This window comes from Lepus europaeus, unplaced genomic scaffold, assembly GCF_033115175.1.
Source record: "Lepus europaeus isolate LE1 unplaced genomic scaffold, mLepTim1.pri SCAFFOLD_643, whole genome shotgun sequence".
Lineage (NCBI taxonomy): Eukaryota > Metazoa > Chordata > Mammalia > Lagomorpha > Leporidae > Lepus > Lepus europaeus.
This window is the reverse complement of record NW_026909522.1, coordinates 13,248-37,172: the sequence shown is the minus strand read 5'-3', so window position 1 is coordinate 37,172 and position 23,925 is coordinate 13,248. Positions and strand designations below refer to the sequence as shown.

Genomic DNA, 23,925 nt, shown 5'->3' with positions numbered 1-23,925 from the left:
TGCACAGTCCCAGAAGAGAAATGTTTCCCATTGCTGCTTCCTCTGCCCTCCAAGGTCCCAGTCCTGCCTGTTCAGGAAACCACAGCCTGCAATGCAGCCCTACTCGGTCCCTCCCTCCCTCCTTCCATGATCCCTACTCACCCTGCCCCTGCTCTGTCAATCACTCCTTCCGTTCCTCCTCTGTTCCCTCCCTCATTTCCTAACACACTCCTTCTTCACTTCCTCCTGACTGTCCTTTAACAAGCCTTTAGAGTATCTACCACATGTTGGGCACACCTAGCTCCAACACATTTCCTCCAAGTTTGCAACCATCTGACTTCTTATAAACCCTGTCTCTCCTGAGATACTGCCAACCTACCTCGAGGGTGGCATTGAGCTCATCCTTCTCTTTCATTCTGTCCTCATAAGCCAACAACAATGGAGACAGGTACTTTATATCCAACTGGAGAGAATGGAACAAAAGGTGATTACTATATTTCTTACACACACAATCAGCAATTTAAAAAAAAAGGCAAGAAAATATATTTATTTTGGAACAGTGTTTAATAGCCATGCATATATAGTCTAGAAAATATGAGGATGAAAGTGAATAATGTTTACTTACCAACCAGGGTGGTATAGGGCCCTTTGATGGGAGGCCTTCAATAGTTAAACTCTAAGAAGGAAGCACACATTGAAGACACATTAAGCTATACCTCCTCTGAAGTATCAGGTCTTACATATTAATCTACAATGGGCATCATCCACCTAAACGGATTAAAAAAACCCTTTTTCTGCAATGTTTGAGAGTAATTTATAAATACAAGGCCCCCTTTCCTCTAAATAGTGTATATTTCCTAAGAACAAAACTTTTCACTTACTTCACCATAGTGTTATCATAAAATCAAGAAACATTGCTCTAACACTGTTTTCTAACCTAGGGGACTATCTTCCAACTCACGTCATGGCACACAGGATTAGGCTGCTGCTCGCGACACCACCATTCCACATTCTGCAGTGCTTGCTACTCTGTGTCTAATACAGCTTCCTAACCAATGTGCCTGGGAAGGTTACAGATGATGGCCCAGGTACTAGGGCCCCACCACCCAGGAGGGAGACCACAATGGAGATCCCGGATCTTGACTTCCATCTGGCCCAGACCTGGCTGTTATGGCCACTTGGAGAGTAAACCAGCAGATGAAGATTTCTCTCTCTTGCTCTCACTTTGCTCTTACTTTCAAGTAAGCAATTTAATAATTGTGGGGAAAAAAAGAATCCACACTGGTTACACTTAGCTGTCCAGTCTTTTTCATCTTTTAAAATCTGAAACACATCTAGTAACATTTTATGGGATGCTGCACTTTTTGAGTATTTGGTGAGTGCCCGGATTTTGTTGTCCTCCTTTAAACGGTGCTGGCTTACTTTTCTCTGTGCAGGCACTTAAGTTACTAGTGGATGGGCTTGATGAATTGGAGGCTTGCTTTCTCCTCTGGTTATGGCGGTCTGGGTGATCTCTGCTGAAAGGCTAGGTTAGCTATACTACTGAAGTGTGGCCCTTCTGGGCTCCTTGCTCAACGGCACAGCATTCAACAAGGGCTCCATGACGTGGCTGGTCTCCCAGTGCCACGGGAGCTCCCAGCTCCCTGTTTGTTTTCTGCCCAGCCTCAGAGTTTCAACCTAAACATGTATAGGTTAGTATTTAACAAACACCTCCAAGCAATCTCCTGTGGGTTTCTACACTTCTCTCTCCCCAGAGCTCCTTTCTGGTAGCCTAGCCCTGCACATTCTAGTCTCCTCAGCCTCTCCAAGTCTATCCCGTGAACCAGCAAGATCGCTGTGCTGTTCGGGTTCATTGCCTCCGAGCAGAAAGCAGAGGTGATCACAGGCCCACCTATGCCCCTGCTCCCAGGAACTGCAGCCCAGGGCTGCCTGCAGCACGAGGCTGACACACTTCCCTACGGTCTGCCTAGTGCTTCAGTTGTTTATAGCAGGAGGGCAAATCTCACAGGCAAGCAATGGCCCTGACAGGATACTTTCTTGTTGAACAAAAACTTTCCAATGCGTTCACCTTAACATCTACCTCATCACTCATGCATTCAGTCAACATTGTAAACTCATTAAGTCCTTGCAGACATTGTGAAACGATCCTTGTTAAGGATTTTATGGACTAATTACAGAGATAAGTCTTCCAACATACATGAACATAAAACACAGGAAAGTGTACAGGGCAGCAAGCTATCAATCTCTTAAGACCAACACAACAAACAACAACAACAACAAACACCCTGCAATAGTTTAAGAGATATCACTTCCAGCTGTAGTGATCAGAGAAGACTCTCAAAGAGAATGTGGCATTTGCACAGGGCAGAAAAGGAGTGCCTGGGGCGGGTGGGCTGTCCCTGGGCCTGCTTGCACAGCACCCCATAGCCCTGCAGAAGGCTCGGACCTGGGAAGTCTGTTCCCTGAGAACAGGGCCTGAGGTTCTGGTTCTCTTGTACTCCTCACAGCATCTGAGCAGCTTGCTCAGCAAGTCTGTGCAATTGAATTCTGCAGTCATTCCCAAAAAGTAAGAACTCATTTGTTTGTTTTCTGAGTTTGTGCACTGACGAGCACCAACTGTAACCTTGAGAACAGGTCTGAGCATGGAGCAGCAGACAGACTTTTCGTCCGTTATACGTTTCTACATCAGCCCACTGTTTCATATGGAGTGTCTACTGGATGTGTTTGGGAAAGGAAGGCAGGCAACGGAATGATCCTCACAAAGACTATGCTTTGGATGCATCTATTTTTTATACCAGACTATAATAAACAAGAATGCCTGAGAGTTGAGAATCAATTCATCAGTAAGGGATAAAAGAAAACCCGAGAAGCTTGGTTTTTCATAATTGGAAACATTACCTCTTCCTTGGACAAATGCCTAAATTTTGTTTGATATCGACTCAGTTCTACATTCAAACGATGGATGGTCATTTTCAACCCGTCGTTTTCATCCACCAATTCTTGAGCTTGTTTCCTTAGATAAAGTAATTCAGGTTCAGCAACTTCCAAAAAAAATTAAGTTAATATTATAAGAAGTTAATGAAAATTTTATATAATTGCTAATCCTTTTAGGCTTGTATTGGCAGTGAAATGTGTGTGGTAAATAAAGTAACTAACATTGAATAGTTAATTGTTTTTAAAGTTTTTACATGTACAATAATGTAAAATAAAATTTTAAATTGAAAAGAAATAGCCATTGTGTCACATGATAGAAAAATGTATGCACTGGGGATCAGCACTGTGGTGTAGCAGATAAAGTAGCCACCTGCAGGGCCGGCATCCCATATGGGTGACGTTTCGAGGCAGGCTACTCCACTTCCGATCCAGCTCTCTGCTATGGCCTGGGAAAGCAGAAGATGGCCCAAGTCCTTGGGCCCCTGCACCCGTGTAGGAGACCCAGAAGAAACTCCTGGTTCCTGGCTTCAGATCAGTTCAGCTCTAGCCATTGCAGCCATTTGGGGAGCAAGCCAAAGGATGGAAGATTTCTCTCTACCTCTGCCTCTCTGTAATTCTGCCTTTAAAATAAATAAATAAATCTTTAAAAAAAAAAAAAAAAGGAGAAGAAAAAAAGAAAGAAAGGAAAAGAAAACAAAAGAAAAATATTTGCCTAGAAAAATCATGTGCTGTGGTGTAGTGGGTAAAGCTGCTGCCTACAGTGCCAGCCAGCATCCTATATGGGCACCGGTTTGAGTCCCGGCTGCTCCACTTCTCATCCAGCTCTCTGCTATGGCCTGGGAAAGCAGTGTAGGATGGCCTGGGTCCTTGGGCCCCTGCACCTGCGTGGGAGACCAGGAGGAAGCTCCTGGCTCCTGGCTCTGGATGGGCACAGCTCCAGCCATTGCTGCCATTTGGGGAGTGAACCAGCGGATGGAAGACCTCTCTCTCTGCCTCTGCCTCTTTGTGACTCTATCTTTCAAATAAATGAGTCTTTAAAAATAATGGAAATTTTAGAACTTATAATCTTCCCAAATAGCATTGTCCTATTAGAAAAAATAATAGTAAACAGATCCCACAGGGTAACAGCACAAATAACAGTAGGTATCTAGAAATAAATGTGCCTAAGACAAGAAAGATGCAGGGTCTACATGAAGAAAACTTAGGTCATAATATTAGTCTTACAGACATATTAAAAAAAATTGGTGAATATTTTATATAAGCTTAGAGTTAAAAAATGATTTAACACCAAGGTATAAAGTAACAAAAGAAAAAATCCTATAGATTTAGTTGTATTATCATTAAACTAATAAAATATTACATATGTTGACAAATGACTAAAATCTTCAGTATATAAAAAGTTCCCACAAATCAATAAGAAAAACCTGAAGTATATAAATTTAAAGGTAGAAAGTTTATGAAAGAGAAAGAAAATGACCTGTAAGGATATGAAAAAAATTCAAACTCATCAATAATAAAAGAAATACAAACTAAAATATAATTTCTTTCTCTTTGTGTCTATCAAATTAGCAAGGAAAATGCTGGTTAATATGTGGTAAAAGAGACACTTTTATATGATGCTCACAGGGATAAAAACTGACATGAGATACATGTAAGACATTATGCTGGGAAGGGCATTTAGAACAGCAGTTAACACGCCACTTGGGATGCCTGCATCTCATATCAGAGTTTCTGGTTCAAGACCTAGGTCCTCTGCTTCCAACCTAGCTTCCTGCTAATATGCACCTGGGAGGCAGGCATGGGTTAAGTTAACATGATGGGTTAAGTATTTGGGTCCCTGCCACTCCTGCCACCCACACGGGAGACCCAGATTGTGTTCTGGAGGCTCCCGGCTTCATCCTGGTTCAGCCCCAGCTTATGGTATGGGCATTTGGCAAGTGAACCAATGGACAGAAGATTTCTCTGTGTGTCTCATTCTCACTTTCCAGTCAAATTATTAAAATAATATATATATTTTTTTTGACAGGGAGAGTGGATAGTGAGAGAGAGAGAGAGACAGAGAGAAAGGTCTTCCTTTTTGCCGTTGGTTCACCCTCCAATGGCCGCTGCGGCCGGCGCATCTCGCTGATCCGAAGCCAGGAGCCAGGTGCTTCTCCTGGTCTCCCATGGGGTGCAGGGCCCAAGCACTTGGGCCATCCTCCACTGCCTTCCCGGGCCATAGCAGAGAGCTGGCCTGGAAGAGGGGCAACCGGGATAGAATCCGGCGCCCCAACCGGGACTAGAACCCAGTGTGCCAGCGCCGCAAAGTGGAGGATTAGCCTGTTAAGCCACGGTGCCGGCCAAAATAATAATTTTTTAAAATGTTTAAAAGGTACTATGCCAAGCATCAAGTTCCAAGAGAAGTATCAGAATTTCTTTAGCTAAACAATAGTAATGACATAGCAGATGAAACCAAACTTCAAAAAGCATAATATTAATGAAAGAATCTTCAGTATCACATATAAAATAACAATATGTACAACGTACAATGTCAACACGGCAAGAATACAAGGAGTGAAGTGTTACGTATTCCTTAGCAATGGAACAACCGCGCGCCTGGCTCACCTCCCTGAGAGGACGCTTTCTCGGCTTCCTGCAGCGCACAGCTGTCGTCTTCCAGCCTCTTGCATTTTAAATGCAGTTCTCTCATCGCTTCTTTCATTACATGCAGTTCAAGGATAAGTTCTTGATTTTTATTGATCAGGAGCAAATTTTCTTCGCTTAATTCCTTGAACTTTTCTCGGGCTTTTTTTTTACATATCTGACATGCTCCACCAGTTATATCTGAGATGGGATGAGAGAAAGCTTTAACATATTAATTGCTACTTATACCTCTCCATCATAATCTCCTAAGGTTTCATTGCACAAACCATGTGAGCATCTACTTCCTACCAGGCCTGGTGCTGTGGTCTTCTGTCCCTGGAAAGCGAATGGCTGCCCAGGAAAAGGCATGTGCATGGCCGCAAGAGAGATGGCAGAAGGGAGCTGAAAGCAAGCCCTGTGCTTTGTGAGACAGCGTGGAGGCTTCATCTGCAGGTCACCAGGAGTCAGAAAGGGTTTGAGGTGACACCTGAAGGTCAATCGAGCACCTAATGCGCCCCACCCCCACCTGAGAAGGAATCCTGAGACTCGCTATCACACATGCAGGATCCCAGAGCGGGGAGGGTGCTGAGGCCGCACTGCCACGGGAGAGGCAAGGTCCTACACAGGTGTGGGCTGGCAGGGAGCTGGGTGGGAGCACGTGCACAGCGTCCCTTTACTACGCTGTAGGAGCTAGCCCCTTGGGCATGCTGCTGTGCTTGCAGACCTTATCAGCCAGCCTTGTGGTGACTGCAACTTTATGGGTGGAAAGTGGGGCCGGTTGGGCTGCCAGGTGGGCAGTGTCCTTCTGAGGGTGAGAGGGAGGTCGGAATGGAAAGGTGAGACTCAATATGGTGTCACTATGGCTTGCTGTCACACAGGCAGAGGTGTGAAAACTGGAACAATGGATCGCAATGAGATCCAACTGAGAGGCTCCAAGGGTCAGCACTAGAGTGGAGACAGAGAGGAAAGGAAGTATGACAGAAGGTCAGCAGAAAAAACCTGACAGGGATCAGGACTAGGTTGGTGTGGGAAGTAAGGGGGGGAGCAATTCAAGAATGACCACTGTCAAGATAAAAATTATAGGAGGGGGCCAGCGCTGTGGCGTAGCGGGTAAAGCCGTGCCTGCAGTGCCGGCATCCCATACGGATGCCAGTTCAAGTCCCAGCTGCTCCACTTCCTGTCCAGCTCTCTGCTGCGGCCTGGGAAAGCAGAAGATGGCCCAAGTCCTTGGGCCCCCGCACTGGCATGGGAAGACCTAGAGGAAGCTCCTGGCAGCTAGCTTCAGATCAGCGCAGCTCCAGCCATTGCAGCCAATTGGGGAGTAATCCAGCGATGGAAGATTTCTCTTTCTGCTTCTTCTCTCTCTTTCAAATAAATAAATAAATCTTTTAAAAAAACTATAGGAGGCCACTGTTTTGGACTAACCCCTATAGTATGAGCAGACTAAACATGAAAGTGGGGTTACTCAACTGAGCAAGCTGTTACCTGACCTCAGGGAGGAGAAAGAGACAATAACCAGATTTCTCAAATAGGCCTGACAATCTCTAATCCTTATGAAAAGCAGCCCGACCTTAACTAATCAGTTAACTTTCCTATTGTTCTGTCTCCCTGGCCCTGCCTTCCAAGGATAGTAACTTGTAATTGTTTCTGCTTTCTTCAGTCCTCTCTGTCCATAAAGCCAAACTTTTCTGCTCAGCTCACTGGAACCCTCATTCTATTTTTTTACACTTGATCTTAGCCAAAAGGCCGAGAAGCGATCTATTTCTTTAGAATGAAGTATTGCCCCATTCTCCAATCATTAATACAGCCAATTAAGATTTTTAGTTGATAATGCACACCATGGGATGCAGTGATGATGGCTTAAGTGATTGGATTCCTGCCAACCATAAGGGAGATCTGGATTGAGTTCCTGACTCCTGGCTGTTGCCCCAGTTCAGCCCTGGCTGGCCCTTGTAGGCATTTGGAGAGTGAACAAAAAGCCTCAGGAAAAGACTCAAGAAAAAAACTGCAGAGGAGGCGCTTCCGGATCTTGTGGATGGGACACGGAGGACTTGCAGGGAGCCCACCGCGTAGAGAGCCGACCAGGACGGACCGAGCGGCAGGAGAGGAGCCAGAGCCACAGATTCTCGCCAGCGCGGGAACCGAGGAGGGTAAGACAGAGACCTCAGAAACCCGAAAAACTGGGGGGAGGGAAAAGAGGCCTCTCCCTTCACTCACCAAGCAAAACAAAGAGCACCGCGATTTTACATATGTAAAGCGCAGCCAAACTCAGTAACTTTAGCGAAACTGGAGAACACATTGAGGGCTAGGTAAACTCTGTGTGTGGTCCCAGGGGTAGATCAAACGAATACTCACAGAGGCCAGATTTCAACTACCCTCAACTCCACTCCCAACTGAGTCAAAAAAAAAAAAAAAGAGAGAGAGAAAGCGAGCCAGCAAGGAGCAAGAGAGTGAGCAATCTGGGACGCTCTTTACACAGCCTTAAACCTGAAGAGTTTACCTGAAGCACAGCTCTCTGGCCACACCCATCACAGCCCCTAAGGCTCCAACAAAGCAGTCAGCTCACTTAGGGGAATAGTATAACGAGAAAAAAAAAAAACACCACAGCAAATAAAAAAAAACCACCATAAATTATCTCCAACATGACAAACAACAAACATAGAAGCCGAGGTAACAAGAGCAACACTATGACGCCCCCTAGTGAACAAGGCACGCCAATGCAAGATTATGAAGAGGAAGAGATAGAGGGAATGCAAGAAGCAGATCTCAAAAAATTGATAAGAACATTAAGAAGTTCTCAAAAACAAATTCTTGAACTACAGAAATCCTTAATGGACAAGATAGAAAATCTCTCCCGTGAAAATGAAATATTAAGGAGGAATCAAAATGAAATGAAACAACTAGTAGAAAAGGAAATTGAGATAGTGAGAAAAAACCACAATGAAATGAAGAACTCAATAGATCAAATGACAAACACATTAGAGAGCCTTAAAAACAGAATGGGCGAAGCAGAAGAGAGAATTTCGGAATTAGAAGACAGAGAACAGGAAAGGAAACAGTCAAATCAAAGAAAAGAAGAAATCAGAAATCTAAAAAATACTGTCAGGAACCTACAGGATACTATTAAAAAACCCAACATTCGGGTTCTAGGAGTTCCTGAAGGCATGGAAAGGGAGAAAGGGTTAGAAGGCCTTTTTAGTGAGATACTAGCAGAAAATTTCCCAGGTTTGGAGAAGGACAGACATCCTAGTACAGGAAGCCCATAGAACCCCTAATAAACATGACCAAAAGAGAACCTCACCACGACATGTTGTAATCAAACTCACCACAGTGAAACACAAAGAAAAGATCCTAAAATGTGCAAGAGAGAAACGTCAGATTACTCTCAGAGGATCTCCAATTAGACTCACAGCTGACTTCTCATCAGAAACCCTACAAGCCAGGAGAGAATGGCGAGATATAGCCCAGGTACTAAGAGAGAAAAACTGCCAGCCCAGAATATTATATCCTGCAAAGCTCTCATTTGTGAATGAAGGTGAAATAAAGACCTTTCACAGCAAACAGAAATTGAAAGAATTTGTCGCCACTCGTCCTGCCCTGCAAAAGATGCTTAAAGATGTGTTGCATACAGAAACACAGAAACACGGTAACCAATATGAAGGAAGGTAAAGGAAGGAAACCTCACAGCAAAAGACCACAAGAATCTCAAACCAGATATTAGAAAATATCTTTGGCAAATGGCAGGGCAAAGTTACTCCTTCTCAATAGTCACATTGAATGTTAATGGCTTGAACTGTCCAGTTAAAAGACACCGATTGGCTGACTGGGTTAAGGAACAAAACCCATCTTTTTGCTGCTTACAAGAAACTCATCTTTCCAACAATGATCCATACAGACTGAAAGTGAAAGGCTGGAAAAAGATATACCATGCCAACAGAAATGAAAAAAGAGCGGGCGTAGCCATCTTAATATCAGACAACATAAACTTTACCACAAAAACTGTCAGGAGAGACAAAGAGGGGCACTATTTAATGATTAAGGGATCCATTCAACAGGAAGATATAAGGATTGTCAATGTATATGCACCTAATCACAGGGCACCAGCTTATTTAAAAGACTTGTTAAGGGACTTAAAGGGAGACTTAGACCCCAATACAATAGTACTGGGGGACTTCAATACTCCACTCTCAGAGATAGACAGATCAACAGGACAGAAGATCAACAAGGAGGCAGCAGATTTAAATGACACTATAGCCCAAATGGATCTAACAGATATCTACAGAACATTTCATCCTACATCTAAGGACTTTACATTCTTCTCAGCAGTGCATGGAACCTTCTCTAGGATTGACCACATACTAGGCCATAAAGCAAGTCTCAGCAAATTCAAGAGAATTAGAATCATACCATGCAACTTCTCAGACCACAAAGGAATGAAATTGGAAATTAGCAACTCGGGAATCCCCAGAGCACGTTCGAACACATGGAGATTGAACAACATGCTCCTGAATGAACAATGGGTCATAGAAGAAATTAAAAGAGAAATCAAAAACTTTCTGGAAGTAAATGAGGATAACAGCACAACATACCAAAACCTATGGGATACAACAAAAGCAGTATTAAGAGGAAAGTTTATATCAATAGGTGCCTACATCAAGAAATTGGAGAGACACCAAATAGATGAGCTTTCAAGTCACCTCAAGGATCTAGAAAATCTGCAGCAAACCAAACCCAAACCCAGTAGAAGAAGGGAAATAATTAAAATCAAAGAAGAAATCAACAGGATTGAATCAAAAAAAACATTACAAAAAATCAGCCAAACAAGGAGCTGGTTCTTTGAAAAAATAAACAAAATTGACACCCCATTGGCCCAACTAACTAAAAAAAGAAGAGAAAAGACCCAAATCAATAGGATCAGAGATGAAAATGGAAACGTAACAACAGACACCACAGAAATAAAAAGAATCATCAGAAATTACTACAAGGACTTGTATGCCAGCAAACAGGGAAATCTATCAGAAATGGACAGATTCTTGGACACATACAACCTACCTAAATTGAGCCAGGAAGACATAGAAAACCTAAACAGACCCATAACTGACACAGAAATTGAAACAGTAATAAAGGCCCTCCCAACAAAGAAAAGCCCAGGACCAGATGGATTCACTGCTGAGTTCTACCAGACATTTAGAGAAGAACTAACTCCAATTCTTCTCAAACTATTCAGAACAATCGAAAAAGAGGGAATCCTCCCAAATTCTTTCTATGAAGCCAGCATCACCTTAATTCCTAAGCCGGAGAAAGATGCAGCATTGAAAGAGAATTACAGACCAATATCCCTGATGAACATAGATGCAAAAATCCTCAATAAAATTCTGGCCAATAGAATGCAACAACACATCAGAAAGATCATCCACCCAGACCAAGTGGGATTTATCCCTGGTATGCAAGGATGGTTCAACGTCTGCAAAACAATCAACGTAATACACTACATTAACAAACTGCAGAAGAAAAACCATATGATTCTCTCAATAGACGCAGAGAAAGCATTTGATAAAATACAACACCCTTTCATGATGAAAACTCTAAGCAAACTGGGTATGGAAGGAACATTCCTCAATACAATCAAAGCAATATATGAAAAACCCACGGCCAACATCCTATTGAATGGAGAAAAGTTGGAAACATTTCCGCTGAGATCTGGTACCAGACAGGGATGCCCACTCTCACCACTGCTATTCAATATAGTTCTGGAAGTTTTAGCCAGAGCTATTAGGCAAGAAAAAGAAATTAAAGGGATACAAATCGGGAAGGAAGAACTCAAACTATCCCTCTTTGCAGACGATATGATTCTTTATTTAGGGGACCCAAAGAACTCTACTAAGAGACTACTGGAACTCATTGAAGAGTTTGGCAAAGTAGCAGGATATAAAATCAATCCACAAAAATCAAGAGCCTTTGTATACACAGGCAATGCCACGGCTGAGGAAGAACTTCTAAGATCTATCCCATTCACAATAGCTACAAAAACAATCAAATACCTTGGAATAAACTTAACCAAGGACGTCAAAGATCTCTACGATGAAAACTACAAAACCTTAAAGAAAGAAATAGAAGAGGATACCAAAAAATGGAGAAATCTTCCATGCTCATGGATTGGAAGAATCAATATCATCAAAATGTCTATTCTCCCAAGAGCAATTTATACATTCAATGCAATACCAATCAAGATACCGAAGACATTCTTCTCAGATCTGGAAAAAATAATGCTGAAATTCATATGGAGACACAGAAGACCTCGAATAGCCAAAGCAATCTTGTACAACAAAAACAAAGCCGGAGGCATCACAATCCCAGATTTCAGGGCATACTACAGGGCAGTTGTTATCAAAACAGCATGGTACTGGTACAGAAACAGATGGATAGACCAATGGAACAGAATAGAAACACCAGAAATCAATCCAAACACTGACAGCCAACTTATATTTGATCAAAGATCCAAAACTAATCCCTGGAATAAGGACAGTCTATTCAATAAATGGTGCTGGGAAAATTGGATTTCCATGTGCAGAAGCTTGAAGCAAGACCCATACCTTTCACCTTACACAAAAATTCACTCAACGTGGATTAAAGACTTAAATCTACGACCAGAAACCATCAAATTATTAGAGAGCATTGGAGAAACCCTGCAAGATATAGGTACAGGCAAAGACTTCTTGGAAAAGACTCCAGGAGCACAGGCAGTCAAAACCAAAATTAACATTTGGGATTGCATCAAATTGAGAAGTTTCTGTACTTCAAAAGAAACAGTCAGGAAAGTGAAGAGGCAACCGACAGAATGGGAAAAAATATTTGCAAACTATACTACAGATAAAGGGTTGATAACCAGAATCTACATAGAAATCAAGAAAAACCACAACAACGGAACAAACAACCCACTGAAGAGATGGGCCAAGGACCTCAATAGTCATTTTTCAAAAGAGGAAATCCAAATGGCCAACAGACACATGAAAAAATGTTCAAGATCACTAGCAATCAGAGAAATGCAAATCAAAACCACAATGAGGTTTCACCTCACCCCGGTGAGAATGGCTCACATTCAGAAATCTACCAACAATAGATGCTGGAGAGGATGTGGGGAAAAAGGGACACTAACCCACTGTTGGTGGGAATGCAAACTGGTTAGGCCACTATGGAAGTCAGTCTGGAGATTCCTCAGAAACCTGAACATAACCCTACCATACAACCCAGCCATCCCACTCCTTGGAATTTACCCAAAGGAAATTAATTTGGCTAATAAAAAAAGCCATCTGCACATTAATGTTTATTGCAGCCCAATTCACAATAGCTAAGACCTGGAACCAACCCAAATGCCCATCAACAGTAGACTGGATAAAGAAATTATGGGACATGTACTCCATAGAATACTATACAGCAGTAAGGAACAATGAAACCCAGTCATTTGCAACAAGATGGAGGGATCTGGAAAACATCATGCTGAGTGAATTAAGCCAGTCCCAAAGAGACAAATTCCATTTGTTTTCCCTGATCGGCGACAATTGAGCACCAAAGGGGAAACCTGTTGAAGTGAAATGGACACTATAAGAAACAACGACCTGATCAGCTTTTGTCCTGACTATAGATATACAATGTAATACTTTATCCTTTTTAGTATTTGTTGTTGTTGTTGTTGTTCTAGTACTATTGGTTGAACTCTGTAATTAACACACAATTATTCTTAGGTGTTTAAATTTTAACTGAAAAGTGATCCCTGTTAAATCTCAGAGTGGGAAAAGAGAGGGAGGAGATGCACAGTTTGGGACATGCACAATTAGTCTTGCCCCAAAGGATGGAGTTAGTAATGTGCCAGGGGATTCTAATACAATCCCATCAAGGTGGCATGTACCAATGCCATCTCACTAGTCCAAGTGATCAATTTCAGTTCACATTCGATGGCATGGATAGGTCTAAGAAACAAAGGGATCACACAAACAAGTGTCTGCTAATACTAACTGATAGAATCAAAAAGGGAGAGAAAAATCCAGCATGGGAAGTGGGATACACAGCAGACTCATAGAATGGCAGATGTCCTAAACAACACTCTGGCCTCAGAATCAGCCCTTAAGGCATTCGGATCTGGCTGAAGAGCCCATGAGAGCATTGTAGGCATGGAGAGCCAAGATACCATGGAAAAGAAAAAAAGAAGAAGACCTAAATGAAAGATCTCTGTGAGTGAGATCCCAGTGGAAAGAACGGGGCCATCAAAGAAGGAGGTACCCTTCTCTGAAGGGAGGAGAGAACTTCCACTTTGACTGTGACCCTATCGGAATAAGATCAAAGTCAGCGAACCCTAAAGGCTTCCATAGCCCTGGCAACTCATGTCTAGAGCCTAGGGAGATTACTGACGCCATGAACAAGAGTGTCAAATTGTTAAGTCAGCAACAGGAGTCACTGTGTACTTACATCCCATGTGGGATCTGTCCTTAATGTGTTGTCTAATGTGCAGTAATGCTATAACTAGTACTGAAACAGTATTTTTACACTTGGTGTTTCTGCGTGGGTACAAACTGATGAGATCTTTACTAATTATATACTGAAGTGATCTTCTGTATATAAAGATAATTGGAAATGAAAAAAAAAAAAAAACCCTGGTGTTAAATTGGAAATGGCATAGAAAATTAATTAATTGTTAAAAAAATAATATGTAGGATCTCTGCCTTTAATGTGCTGTACACTCTTATTTAATGCTATAACTAGTACTCCAACAGTATTTTTTTTTTTTTTCAATCTGTGTTGCTATATGGGGGCAAACTGTTGAAATCGTTACCTAATTTCCACTAAACTGATCTTTTGTATATAAAGAGAATTGAAAATGAATCATGATGTGATTGGAAGGGGAGAGGGAGCGGGAAAGGGGAGGGTTGGGGGTGGGAGGGAAGTTTTGGGAGGGGGAAGCCATTGTAACCCATGAGCTGTACTATGGAAATTTATATTCATTAAATAAAAGTTAAAAAAAAAAAAAGATTTTTAGTTAAAGGTGTTGTAATTTGGTCCTTTGACACTGACCCTGACAAGGAACACAAAGTGAAGGAGAAGAGTGGGGATGGAAGGGAGAGGAGCAGGCAACTCGGGTTACGATGTGGGCCCAGAGCTCCAAGGGCAACCTCAGCTGGAGAGAGTCAGTGAGGAGCTGTCAGCACCAGAAGAGAAACAGAGTCAGAAAGGATTTGAACAAGGAATTGATGCTATTGCACACTCTGGAAGGCAGCTGCTGATGGCCTAAGTACTTGGGTCCCCACCATCCACTTGGGAGACCCAGAATGAGTTCTGGGCTCCTGACTTTAGCCTGGCTTCACCCCAGCTCTTGTTGGTATTTGGGAAGTGAACTATCTCTCTCTGCCTTTCAAATAAATTAAAAACAAAATTAAGAGGCCAGTGTTGTGGCACAGTGGGTTAAACTGCCACCTGCAGTGCTGGCATCCCATATGCAAGTGAGTTTGAGTCCCAGCTGTTCCACTTCCAATCCAGCTCCCTGCTAATGCACCTGGGAAAGCAGCAGAAGATGGCACAAGTACTTGGGCCCCTGCACCCCGGTGGGAGTCTCGGATGAAGTTCCTGGCCTGGCTCCTGGCTATGGCCTGGCCAAGCTCTGGCCACTGGGGCCATTTGGGGAGTGAACCAATGATGGAAGACTTCTCTCTCTGACTCTGCCTCTCTCTGTGTGTAACTCTGCCTTTCAAATAAATAAATAAATAAATAAATAAATCCTTTAAAAAATTTTAAAAGTAGGAATAGCAATAAAAGTTGGAGGACAACAGAGATAGGTATTCTATGGAGAGACACTCATTCTAAATATGGAGTAAAATAGTTAGCTGTGCAGGAGGTCATAAACCACATGGCCCTGCCCTCTGCAATTCTATCCTATTTGTCTGTCAGACCCTTTCCAAGGATACCCAATTTTCATCTGGGACCTGAGGAAGGGCTGCCAAGTAAAAATGCATATTAAGCTCCACGTGAAATTTCAGGGAGGTGTCACAAACTCCCGGGTGATGACACTACCTCATAAAAGAAGGCACTGGAACGTGCTTGCTCTCTTCCAAAGAGAGAAGGTGTTGAGGGTGTTCCTTCTCTACTTCCTCTCCCTCATCCTCTTCTCTCTTTGGCCCACTCTAACTACGCCTGTGTGTGTGTTTGCTTTCTTACCTTCTGAATAAACTTTATCACCTTGTGCACTATATATGTGCCTGTGCTTGAAATACTTTTTAAGTAAGAGCTAAGGACCTAGATTAATAAAATTAAACCCTACTTCTCCCACATCAAAAGGAGGGCACACCTCCCAGTAGAGGTAGAGGCAGATGTCCCGTGAACAGACAAGAGTGGGAGAGCTGGGGGCTTCAGAGAGCCTCTCCTGACCCAACATACATACACCCAGTCCCTAGAACACGAAAGGACAGGCTAAGAAATGGGTAATCCCACAGTTACACTGGACACAAGAACGGAACCACAAGGAATTCCAGAGGGAAAACAGAGGAGATTAGATTGAAGACAAAGCCACGGCCTACAAAGTACAAGAGGTGAGTCACAAAAAGGGGAGTGGTTGCAGGGATACACCTTGACCTGGTAGGAGCAGTGACACCACACAGCCTGCAAAGAGCTGAGGCAGGGCTAGTTACAGCACAAGAGCAGAAGTAGCAAGGGAATCACCTCCCTGGGCCGGGCAGCACCAGTAAAATGTGGGCCCCTCCCCGGGCAGGACATTCAGAATCTGAGGTCAGAGACGCAAGGTAGGTCAGGGGTCTGTAGAAGCCCAGGAGGAAGAGAGGGATCCCACATCGCCTGGCTGATTGTACATCCTGCCCCTGCCTGTCAGTCACAGGAGACAAGCTGCACACCTGGCAGTCTGGCTGGTCTCCCCTCTCCAAGCAGCCTGTAGTGGACACACAACATCCTAGACAGGCCTCTAGGGACCAGGATGTGCCTACACCATAAAGCATCAAGTAACTGAGCCAAGAGATGCACCAAAGTCAAACAAGAAAGGAAAGAGGGGCTGCAGCCCAGACAGTAACACCGGAATGAGTGTAGTAGGATTCTCAGAGATACAAGTCAGTATCGCACCAGAGTCAACATTTTGATTAATAACATAAATTCAAGTCATGGGCTAGACAGCAGAATACCTGTAACATAGAATGGACCTAACTTATGGACCAGAAGCCAGAGTTCTGGCGGTCTCCCAGAGTATGGCCCTAAAGATGTTGAGACAGAGGGTGAAAATCACTCCAATCTGACCTGGAGGATGAACGGTGGGGGTATAGACAGGGTTTGGGTTTGTCTCTCAAAGGCTCACGTGACAGAGGCGTGGTCCCCAGTGTGATCATATGAAAAGGTGGTGGGGCCTTTAAGTGGTGAAGGGGGGGGGGATGGCTGTCGTCCTTGGAAGCGATCAAGAGAATTCCTACAGGAGCCCCGGGCAGCTCCTGCGAGAGCGAGCTGTTACAGAAGAGTGAGCCTGACCGCAGAAGCCCTCTGATGTCCTGTTTCACCGTGTGATTCCTCTCACACATGTCCCCCGCTCCCACTCCCTCACATGCTGCCTGCCACATAGCCCTGACCAGAGGTTGAACAAAGCAGGCCACTTGACTTTAGACTGTTATCCTCCAAAACTATGAGCTAAATCAGCCTCTTTGCTTTATGCGTGATCCAGGCTCAGGTATTCAGGTATCCCACATGGGATGCCGGTTCATGTGTCAGAGGCTCCGCTTGTGATCCGGGTCCCTACTAATGGCCTGGGGAAAGCAGTGGAAGATGGCCCAACTGTTTGGGCCTCCGCCACCCACGTGGGAGACTCAGATGAAGCTCCTGCTTCGTCCTGGCCATTAAGGCCATCTGAGGAGTGAACCAGAGGATGGAAGATATTTCTATTTCTCCCTCTCTCTGTAACTCTTTCAAATAAATAAATCTTTAAAAAAAAAAAAAAAAGTAAGCTCTTCAATCATAACAACATTCAAAAGGCCAATACCTGGGGAGGGTGAAAGCTTTTCACACAACGACACCTCTTCATCCTAGGAAGGAAAAACGCAAGAGTATGAACACAGAGCTTCCCACCTCCCAAAAGTGGACACGGGCAACTGGGACGTCACTCTTCAGGTGTTATCAGCACACCTCCCCCTTCATTTTGCCTCCTGTGGTTTGGTGTGTTTTTGTTTTTGTTTTTGCTTTAGAAACTTGAGTGTCCAATGTTTTTTTGCTTTTGTTTTTGAGAGCCCAACAGAGAACTCCCACCTGCTGATTCACACCCCAGACACCAGCATCAGCTGGGACTGAGTTGGGCTGAAGCTGGGAGCCAGGAATGGAATCTGGATCTCCTCCAGGGTTGTCAGGAACCCAATCACTTGAGTTACGGCCACTATGTTCCATGGTCTGCAGTAGCAGGAAGCTGGAGTCAGGCATCAAACCCATGCATCTTAACCACCAGGCCAGATTCCCATACCTCTACTGCTTTATATAAGTGACTCAAACCTGCAGGGTCTTTCTTCCTGGTGGGTTCTCTGAGGCAGCGAGGGAAGTCCTATCTGCACCCTCCACCTGCCTTTTTGCCTGTGAGTTCAGTGACTGGGTCCTTTCACACAGTCATAGGAGCAACAGGCCATCCGTTTACTTTCCAAAACATGTGAGAGGAGGCCCTTGGCCTAGCAGTTAAGACACCCACATCCCACCATCAGAATACCTGGGTTCAGTGCCTGGATCCAGCTCCTAACTCCAACTCCCACTGACACGGACCCTGGGAGGCAGCAGTGGCTCAAGTAAGTGGGTTCCCGCTACACATGTGACCTGGACTGAGTTCCCAACTCCCAGCCTCATCCTGGCCCGGCCCAGCCCAGCCTGTTGCAGGCATGTGTAGAGGGAACTAGCAGATGGGATCTCCCTCTCGATTGCTCTCTCTGCTGCTAAAACAAACAAACAAACAAACAAAGCGCATGATATGGCTCAAACGCAGAGCAGAGATGCGCAAGGCAGACGCCAAATGGGCCATTTCACATTTTTGCCATGTGCAAAAAGGACCCCACCAAATGCAGTGAGGCAAGTTTTAAAAATGCTGACAAAAGAATATAAAAAACCTTGCTTCTCAATCCACACTTAGAGGAAGAGGAAGCCTTTAAACTTTTGTTGATTTTTCCATTACACATTAGTATTACAGGAAGCTTAAAATTTCTGCTGAAAAAGCAGATAAGTGTATAAGTTCTACTAGAAATGTTCAATTTTTAAATTAGTATGACATCACATTATTAAAAACTTAAATTGCAACTATTTCCATGTTTTCAAGGTAGTTACTGTGTATTCATTCTAGAAATTATGTGATTTTAAACCTTTCAGTACTTTGCTTTCATTATTAAAGTATGGAAAACAAAAGTTTCCTCGTTGACTTAAAAGTATTTAAAAGAAACATTCAAGAAGAAAGGACACTTAAGGGAAGATTTTCTTCCCCCCACAATCATAGGAGATGCTTAAAAATTATGGAGGAAATTCTATCTACTGAGAATATCAGGTTTTTTAAAAATCTTACCTTTAAATTTAGAACCACATGTGTATCATCTGAGTAAGAAAAAAAGGAAAAAAACTTTTAAAAGCAGATAAATCAGACAGCTCAGAAGACTTAAATCACAGAAACTCAGCTTCTGCACCAAGGAGGACATGGGTGTGGCGAGCGGGGAACGGGTGAGGCAGGGAGCCTGCCTCTGCTTTGCCCATGGCTCTTCACAATGCTTGTTCACGTGCACCTCTGGTGGCACACGTGATTGTGGAACCAAGGCCAAACGTCACCGGGAACCCTGAGTCCTTGCCGTGCTGGGCCCCTCCCCCTGTGCTCGCCACACATCCACCTACTGTTGTTCAGATGGGCTCAGGCTGACTCCTCTCATGGCTCTGCTTAGAAGTAGCATCCAACTGGGCCAGAAAAATAGGATGGGATTTCAAAGAGTTCATGGAAAATGAATTAAAGTCTATTGCAGTGCAAAAAAAGAAAGAAAAATCTGAAATCCACATAGTTGTGTTTCTTTTTTTTTTTTTTTTTTTTGACAGGCAGAGTGGACAGTGAGAGAGAGAGAGAGACAGAGAGAAAGGTCTTCCTTTGCCATTGGTTCACCCCCCAAGTGGCTGCTACAGCTGGCGCGCTGTGCCGATCTGAAGCCAGGAGCCAGGTGTTTCCCCCTGGTCTCCCATGCGGGTGCAGGGCCCAAGGACTTGGGCCATCCTCCACTGCCTTCCCGGGCCACAGCAGAGAGCTGGACTGGAAGAGGAACAACCGGGACAGAATCCGGCGCCCCAACCGGGACTAGAACCTGGTGTGCCGGCGCCACAGGTGGAGGATTAGCCTGGTGAGCAGCGGCGCCAGCCCATAGTTGTGTTTCTTAAAAAAATTTTTTTTAAAGATTCCTTTATTTATTTGGAAGTCAGAGTCACAAAGGGAGAGAGATAGATCCCACACCCACTGGTTCACTCCCCAAACAGTCACAACGGCTGGGGCTGTGCCAGGCCAAAGGCAGGAGCCAGCAGCTTCTTCTGGGTCTCCCACAGGGTGCAGGGGCCCAAGCCCTTTGGCCATCTTCAACTGCTTTCCCAGGCCATAGCAGAGAGCTGGATTGAAGCACCTGGGACACTGAACTGATGCCCATATGGGATGTCAGTGTCACAGACAGAAGTTTTACCAGCTATGCCATAATGACGGCCCAAAACAATTTTTTTTAATAATACTTTTCATTTAACTTTTGGAAGTCCCCTCATCATTGTTCCTTGAAAAAAACTGCTCAAATGATGAAGGTGATGTATACTCTGTTGCACTGAAATGCTGGACGTGACTTTAACTTTCTACTGTTAGCTTACAAAGCATAATAACTGGCTGAAAATACATTAGAAACCAATGTACCAAATACAAAGGGCACAATCTCTACAGAATTCACAAAACAGGGGTTGGCACTGTGGTGTAGCAGGTAAAGCTGCCGCCTGCAGTGCCAGCATCCCATATGGACGCCAGTTTGAGTCCCAGCTGCTCCACTTCCAATCCAGCTCTCCGCTAAGGCCTGGGAAAGCAGTAGGAGATGGCCCAAGTCCTTGGGACCCTGCACCTGCATGGGTGACCTGGAAGAAGCTCCTGGCTTTGGATTGGTGCAGCTCTGGCCATTGCAGCCAATTGGGGAGTGAACCAGTAGACAGAAGACTCTCTCTCTCTCTCTCTCTCTGCCTCTTCTTCTCTCTCTGTAACTCTGCCTTTCAAATAAATAAATCTTTTTTAAAAATTCACAAAAAAAGCAAAAATGATTAAAGACACATGAAAATTCTAAATCTACTTCCTTATTTGTTACAATTACCAAGAGTTGAACAGTTAATCATTAAAGAGCTTTTTTTGTTTTGTTTTTACTAAAATATGATTTTTTTAAAGACTCATTTATTGGGGCACCACTTGCAGCGCCAGCATCCCATATGGACTCTGGTTGGAGTCCCATCTGCTCCACTTCTGATCCAGCACTCTGCTACCACCTGGGAAGGCAGCAGAAGATGGCCCAAGTTCTTGAGCCCCTGAACCAGCATGGGAGACCTGGAGCAGACTCCAGGCTCCTGGCTTTGGATCGGCTCAACTCCAGCTGTTGAAGCCATTTGGGGAATGAAACAGCATATAGAAGACCTCTCTCTCTCGCTGCCTCTGCCTCTGTAACTCTTTCAAATAAATAAACAAATCTTAAAAAAAAAAAAAAAAATTGGACCAGCACTGTGGCACAGTGGGTTAAAGCCCCAGCCTGCAGTGCCCACATCCCATATGGGAGCTTATTTGGCTTGTTTGGGTCTCAGCTGCTCCACTTTTGATCCAGCTCTCTGCTATCGCCTGGCAAAGCAGTGGAAGACGGCCCAAGTCCTTGAAGACCTCTCTCTCTCTCTCTCTCTCTCTCTCTCTCTCTGCTTCTGCCTCTCTGTAACTCTGCCTTTCAAATACATAAATAAATCCTTAAAAATAAAAGATTTGAAAGGCACAGTGACAGTAGAGAGGGAGAAACAGACAGAGACAGAGAGAGCTCTCCCATTCTCTGCTTCACTCTCCAAATGGCCACAACCACCAAGGCTGGGCCAGGCTGAAGCTAGGAGCCCAAAACTGCATCCAAGTCTCTCATGTGGGTGGCAGGGGCCCAAGTACTTAGACCATCTTCCTCTGCTTTCCCAGGTGCATTAGCAGAGAGCTGGATCAGAAGCAGAGCAGCTGGGACTCGACCCAGTGCCCACATGGGATAACGGTGTCCTAAGTGGCATCTAACCTGCTGCGGTGCCACCATGCCAGCCCTGATGAACTGCTTTTAAGCAAACTGTTATCAGGTCAAATGTCCCGGGACAACTTAGACTGTCAACTGGTAAAACCCTACCCTTTTCTTCCACATCCAGCACAGTGAAACCTCCTCTCCTTGCCGCCTTCTCTAAGGCAAACAACACTAACTGCTCCCCTGGTCTTTGTGCCCACCTCCACTCCTTGGTGTTCCAGAGAACAGTCCGCTGAACATACCCTCCTCCACTATTGGAATGTGGGGGGAAGAGCCTATGGCTCTGTCATCTCTGATACACAGTAGGGACGCTAAATAATTTCTGATGAGTGAACATTTCAAGTGATAAATAATACATTCACATCCTTAAAATAAATAACATCCTTAAAACAGTTTTGATACCATCCCCTACAATGCTACATTGGGTCTTATTGCTTCTATAAATTTAATGGAGTTTTCTAGGTCCTCTTTAAATTCTTCACAAAATAGAGTGGTGCCAATATGGAAATAAATTAAGAAGAAAGAGAAAATGCTGAGGCTGGTGCTGTGGTGCAGTGGGGTAAGCATCAGTCTGCAGCACCAGCATCCCATAAGGGTGCCGGTTCAATTCCTGACTGCTCCACTTCTGATCCAGCTCCCCACTAATGCGCCTGGGAAAGAAGTGGAGGATGGCCAAGTCCTTGGGCCACTACATCCATGTCGGAGACCTTGAAGAAGCTCCTGGCTTCAGATCGGCTCAGCTCTGACCATTGCAGCCAATTGGGGAGTGAACCAGCAGATGGAGGACCACTCTCTCTCTGTCTCTACCCCTCTCTGTAACTCTTTTTCAAATAAATAAAAATAAATCTTTTAAAAAAAATTGAGAGAAAATTCTGGCAGTTCCAGAAGCTGGGTGATAAGCAGGTGGGAGTTCATTCCAGTCTTCTCTCTACTTTTGTCCATGTTCAAAATTATAATAAACGGTTTAAAAGGAAAATTCAAATATTTTCCCCAAGAAACTAATAATTTCTCTAGTATCTTAGTTATCACTTATCAGAAAAAGAATATGATGGAAATCAAAGCTACGCTTTCCATCACCCAAGTTCTCTTTGGTATGGTGCGTCTGTGCTGCTCCTTTGACTGATGTACACATTTCTTCCCCATTTCCTTATTTCATCCGTCACAGATTTCCACAGTCTTCCCTTCTGCAATGCTATCATGGGCTAGGAGTACACACAATTAAAACAACACAAGTCTTCCACATGGGCATCCTATTGCAAAGATTATCATGCTAGGGACCGTCCCAACCTTTACAGAAATACATTCCTGTTGTCAAAAGTTTTAATGGGGGTGGGCACTGTGACACAGGTTAAGCCACCCTTGGGATGCCTGGTCCCACACTGGAGTGCTGATTCAAGTCCCAGCTACTCTGCTTCCAATCTAGCTCTGTATTCATGTGCCAAGACAGAGTGGATGAAGACTAAGGGAAGGCACTGGGATACACACGTGTCATTCCACTTATCCTTACTGTAACCTGACAAGAGAGACCGTCCCAGACGGTGTCGAAGAAGGGTGCAGTCACTTCACTATGCTTCTTGTCACCCGGAAATGACAGAGGGGAAAACTGGAACACTGAGAGCCACAGAAAGGTTCCTGACATGTTGTCTGTGGATCACCCACATCAGACTCCCCAGGCACTTGCTGCAAAGACAGCTGAGGGCCTGGCCCGGGGCCACAGAATTAGAATTTGACATATGGAGATTTTCCACCAGTGACCAGAGCCTTTCAATGCCTTCCACAAACCAAGGACCACTGCAAGAGCTGCAATCCCGCACAGCCAGCACCTGTGCTCCAAGCTCATGTTTCAGGATCCACCTGTCACTGCCTGCTTGTTACAACATTTTATCCCTGCCAGAGGCATCAGACGCTTCATCGGTAGAGGGCGCTGGAGAGACACAGGAGAGAAGAATTTGCCTCAGGATTAGACTTCTTTTCCCTGTGCTTTTTTTTTTTTTTTTTTTTTTTTTTTGGTGGCCAGCAACCGCAGCAGCTGCCCATGGGTGGCTTCCCTTGACACACCCTACCTGAGAGGACAGCACCTTAACTGCCTGTG

The 23,925-nt window shown here is 44.3% G+C and overlaps 1 protein-coding gene across 1 annotated transcript in view; it reads right to left on the bottom strand.

Annotated features, from left to right (window-relative positions):
• Nucleotides 1–228: 228 nt before the first annotated feature.
• LOC133755624 (centrosomal protein of 89 kDa-like) overlaps nucleotides 229–23,925 on the bottom strand; it is a 36,938-nt gene continuing 13,241 nt past the window's right edge. Inside the window, exons 3-8 of the mRNA XM_062185694.1 lie at nucleotides 19,097–19,125; nucleotides 17,552–17,594; nucleotides 5,518–5,736; nucleotides 2,878–3,020; nucleotides 605–655; nucleotides 229–442 (exon numbers count right to left, since the gene is read on the bottom strand). Coding sequence (XP_062041678.1) covers nucleotides 257–442; nucleotides 605–655; nucleotides 2,878–3,020; nucleotides 5,518–5,614 — 477 coding nt within the window. The 5' untranslated portion in view covers nucleotides 5,615–5,736; nucleotides 17,552–17,594; nucleotides 19,097–19,125 and the 3' untranslated portion in view covers nucleotides 229–256. The remainder of the gene's footprint in view (nucleotides 443–604; nucleotides 656–2,877; nucleotides 3,021–5,517; nucleotides 5,737–17,551; nucleotides 17,595–19,096; nucleotides 19,126–23,925) is intronic.